The 5,130-nt window shown below is 35.6% G+C and overlaps 1 protein-coding gene across 1 annotated transcript; it reads left to right on the forward strand.

Moving 5' to 3' along the window:
- Positions 1–2,239: 2,239 nt before the first annotated feature.
- Positions 2,240–3,721, forward strand: LOC100769708 (olfactory receptor 5K3). Its single transcript, XM_027413349.2, has one exon. The coding sequence runs from the start codon at positions 2,240–2,242 to the stop codon at positions 3,164–3,166; it is 927 nt and encodes a 308-aa protein (XP_027269150.1). The 3' UTR covers positions 3,167–3,721.
- Positions 3,722–5,130: the final 1,409 nt, after the last annotated feature.

A 5,130-nucleotide genomic window follows, 5' to 3' on the forward strand; every position in this document is an offset into this window, starting at 1 on the left:
TATGAAAAACTCCTTGGTAAACTAAAGGTAAAGGAGTTATTCTAACACTTATTACTGAGTGGATAGTTTGGGGGTTTTGTCATAAAACAGATTTACTTCTTTGAAATCTTACTACTTTTATATTATAGATTTAAGCTTCTTCATTGTATTCTTAGCTCTTCTCATACCTGAATGGCATCTGAAAGAAGAATAAGGCATAGAACAGTAATTAATGTGACTTTCCAGTAGGATAAATTCAGCCTATATAGGAAAGATCATAAATATTCATTCATACATACATTGAAACTTATTTCTGCTTCACTTAACTATATGAATTGCATTTAGTTATTACAGCAATGAAATTTCTACTTAATACCTCTTAATGATTTGTTTATGGAAAATCAAACCCATTTTGACCATCAAGTTAGCTTGATTAGTCAGTATATTCTAGTGAAATATTAAACACCTGAACAGACTTTTAAAGCAAAACAAAATTTATTTTCCTAAATTCTCTTAGAATTTATTTTTTCTAGCTAAGTATTAAAAACTGAAGTTTAATGATAAGTTTGTATTACTAGCTTATTTTCTAGAAAAAATGCATAATTTTATGAGGAACAAGGAAGAAATATAAAGGAAGATACCTCTATCTTATGAAGGCAGTTTTGCAATTTTCCTTATAGACTCTTCTTAAGGCAATGATCATATTTACAAAGCAGAATTCACTCCAGATCATGATGAGGATACAGAAGCAAGGTCTGATCCTAGGCTATGGATCCAGGATTGGAATTAGTTCTCCTTGTTCCCACTGCCAATTATATTTCCTTTCACAGAAACATGTAACAAATAACCCCCAGAATGTTTGAAGTGGAGTCAGAAAAAAAAAACATATTTACAAAAATAAAGCAGTGAAAATTATGCACCAGATTTGGAGAAATTTGTTGCACTATGGTGATATGTAGCATAATACAGAAAATAAGATCACTTAGGTCTTTTAAACTAAATCAAACTTTTATTGAGCAGTGTTCCTTGTAAAATGTCCCTTACAAGAAGGAAGAAGAGGAGAAAGAGGAAGAGGAAACACATATCTTGGAATAATACCATAGGCAGGTTTATTGTTTGAAAGAAAATCAGACTGATAATTTAGGAACAGATATTTCTTCATTCTGAGCTGATTTTATTCCCACAAAGCCCTCTGTCTCTTGTGATATTACTAATTGATAGATATTTTATTATTTACTTATTCTGACACATGATCTCATGTATTCCAGACCATCATTCACTCACTGTGTGGCTAAGGATGACCTCGAACTTCTGATTCCCTGCCTCCATCTCATGAGTGCTGCAATGAGAAGCACACAACAACATTCCTTGCTTGTGAGGCACTGAAGGTGGTATCCACAGCTTCATGCATGGTAAGCACTCAATTCTATTAAGTGAACTTTATCTCATGCTTCTACAACCCTTTTTTAAACTTCCCTCTTCTAAAACAACATACAATAACAAATTTCTCATATTGCATGAAAATTGATTTAAATGTGTTTTAAGGAACTCAAAAAATGAACAATGGAATTATTTGAGGGCAATGAAACAAATCTGGGTATACTGACTTTCCATGATATCTTTATACACAAGGAGAAATGGAATACTATTCCACTTTAAGTATCATCAAAGATTATTAAAAACATTCCTATAAATTTCAAAGACATTGACTCCTTTTTTATCTTTAGTTTTTGGTATTAGTTACTATTACTGGAGTCCTGTGGCTAATCAATGACTTCATTTGCATTTTGCTGTGATTAATGTTCAACATCTTTGGCATTAATTTGACAAATATCTATTTTCTATTTCTTTTTTTTGCTGAACTCAAATTTATTTATCTGGAAGAATCTAATTTTTATTTTTACAATTGTAACTAGACCAATTTTAAATTAGAAACAAGCTTCTTTTACATGTCAATCCTAGTTCCCTCTCCCTTCCCTATTCCCCTGCCCTCCACTGACCCCTAACACAACCCCTTTCTGCTCCCCAGGGAGGGGGTGAGGCCTTCCATGGGGGATCTTTAAAGTCTGTCATATCATTTGGTGATGTTGACTCTAAGAATAAAAGAAACACCAAAGTACAGGAGCTATATTCAAGGTACAGCAGATGATGGTTGTATAAGAAATTACTCTGCTGTAAAATTAATAATGATAATGTGGAAAATGATTGGCTCACAGTTGCACTCTTCCATCTTTCTCACTTGTCAACAGAGAAGCTGAAGATGACTGAGGACAACTACTCCTTGACAACAGAGTTCATCCTGGTGGGATTCTCAGATCACCCAGACCTGAAGACCCTCCTGTTCGTGGTGTTCTTTGTTATCTATCTGGTCACCATGGTGGGGAATCTCGGGCTGGTGGCCTTGATCTACATGGAGCGCCGTCTCCACACACCCATGTACATCTTTCTGGGCAACCTGGCTCTCATGGATTCCTGCTGCTCCTGCGCCATCACTCCCAAGATGCTACAGAACTTCTTTTCTGTGGACAGAAGGATTTCTCTCTATGAATGCATGGCACAGTTCTATTTTCTCTGTCTTGCTGAAACTGCAGACTGCTTCCTCCTGGCAGCAATGGCCTATGACCGCTATGTGGCCATATGCAACCCACTGCAGTACCACACCATGATGTCCAAGAAGCTCTGCCTTCAGATGACCGCAGGAGCCTACACAGGAGGAAACCTGCATTCCATGATTCACATAGGGTTCTTGTTCAGGTTAACTTTCTGCAGGTCTAATGTAATCAAGCACTTTTTTTGTGATGTCCTTCCATTATATAGACTCTCCTGTGTTGACCCTTATCTCAATGAATTGATGATACTCATCTTTTCAGGATCAGTTCAAATCTTTTCCATTACTATAGTCCTGATATCTTATTTCTATATCCTTTTCACTATATTCACAATGAAATCTAACGAGGGAAGAATCAAAGCCTTATCTACTTGTGCTTCCCACTTTCTGTCTGTGTCAATATTCTATGGGTCTCTTCTCTACATGTATATTCGACCAAGTTCATTCAACAAAGGGGATGAAGACATACCTGTTGCTATTTTTTATACTCTAGTAATTCCTTTATTAAACCCTTTTATTTATAGTTTGAGAAATAAGGAAGTAATAAATGTGATTAAAAGAACCATGAAGAAGAGATGATTCTGTAATGTTGTGAGACAATCTTCTCCCCTGGACAATTTATTTCCACTGGATATTACAATTCTCCAAAACTAAGGGTACAGAGAAAGTAGAAAAATGACAGAAATAAACAATGTTACTGAATTAGGCCATTTGAATCAAATTATTTTGAAAAGAAATATTCTGATAAAATTTACTTCTACTATCTAATGAACTGGGACCAATTTGAACTTTTAAGATTGTTCATGAATGTGACAGTTTTTGAAATATCCAGTAAATTTAAAGGATAAAATTTAGTATATATAAGGTCATCTTCACTTTACTGTTGTCAAATTTCTTGATCCCAAGGCACAATCAGCATGAATCTCAGGAAGTTCCCAGATATGAATCCTGTTTTCAATAACACTGTTATTGGGTAGTTTAACTTTACATTGGTAGGTGGTGTTTTTTATCTGACTTTAGATATTTAAGATAGTATTCATGAACAGTCATTCACACAGAGTGGATGGTCTAATTGTATTTCATATTTGGTATGTACAGTTTTACTCTCATTCTATGAAGTAGACTATTTGTATTCTGGGGGCTTGCTAGCATCTAGTTTAAAATGATGTTCTTTGTGGTGAAATTCCTATGGTCTTTATTTTTTGGTAATTCCTTATTTGTTCACCAATATTGTATTCCAATTATTAAATATAATCATTAACAAAAGTTTTCTGCTATGATCACTGTTTTTTGTGTGATTAAAACAACAAAAGCTGGCACTACATATTGATACGTTCATAGCATATGTAAAAGATAGTGATGCTGTGTTCAAGTAATTCATGAGGTAGGAAATCAATGGACTGATTTAAACCACAATATTTAGTCACCAAACATGTTTGCAAAATAAAACAAATATAATTAAACATTGTATCTGCCAGGCAGTATTTGAGGCTTTTCATATATACTACAAACAAAGTAATTGGTTATATTTTAGTGCTTTTCTTGAATAAAAAAAACACCTCATGCTTTAAAATATTGAATAGCATTTGTCCAAGCTCATCCCATCAAGCACAATACATCTGGAATTAGAGTCAATGCTGCCCTTTCCCCATGTGTTTGTGCATATGGGGAGCACTCACACAATGATAGTAAATAATCGCTGTGGTCTTCTGCCCTTGGAGGTGCAGGGTCTTCAATCCAGGACACTGAGACCACAACCTGTTGCGATAAATCTTTCTGCCAAAAGCCCCCTGAGCCCTACCGCCATGTGGGCACACTTTCCACCAGCCTCCCAAGTTCTGCCTGCCGAATTAGGACCCCAAATAACACATAGAGACTTCTACAGGTACAAAGAAAGATAACTTATCCTTTATAATAACTGAAGAAAACTATAACCATAACTATCTGTCTTCAACTCTATCAAAGACCACAGAAGGATAATATAAACTCTAGAATTGACGGAGACATCTCGCTACCTGGACAGTCACCCAAAGTTCCTCTGTAACATTGGGGCATCCATCTTCAGCCCATAGGCCATAGTGTGTCTGGCACACTTCTCCATTTCAACAGGAACCCTTCAGTACTGTCTTGTTTTGCAAGCTCAGCAGTCACTTTCTTGTGGGTCCTGCATGTCCAGTTTATATGGCAACAAACAGTCCAGGCAAGAGCAGTTTCTTGCCCAAATGGCTAATCTTGCCAAGTTGAATGCAAACTCCATAATGAGTTTCTTTGATGCCCATCCTCCTTTTTGGCCTAATTGGTGTGCCAGGAGCAGTTGTGTCTCACTGCCAAGAAAAACCCTAAACCATTTAAATGCCATATATTCTGTAGGCCTTTGAAAAGTTTGAAGAATACCTATCCATCTCAAATACAACTCTGTATATCTAGAAAACCTAACTAACCTAATTATAAGTTCTGACTATTATAGGTGACTAAATAACCTGTGTTTAATTATATATATCATTTTAAAAGATCTGTATAAACACAATACCTAAACAAGAGGA

This window comes from Cricetulus griseus, chromosome 4 (assembly GCF_003668045.3).
Source record: "Cricetulus griseus strain 17A/GY chromosome 4, alternate assembly CriGri-PICRH-1.0, whole genome shotgun sequence".
NCBI classification, from domain to species: domain Eukaryota; kingdom Metazoa; phylum Chordata; class Mammalia; order Rodentia; family Cricetidae; genus Cricetulus; species Cricetulus griseus.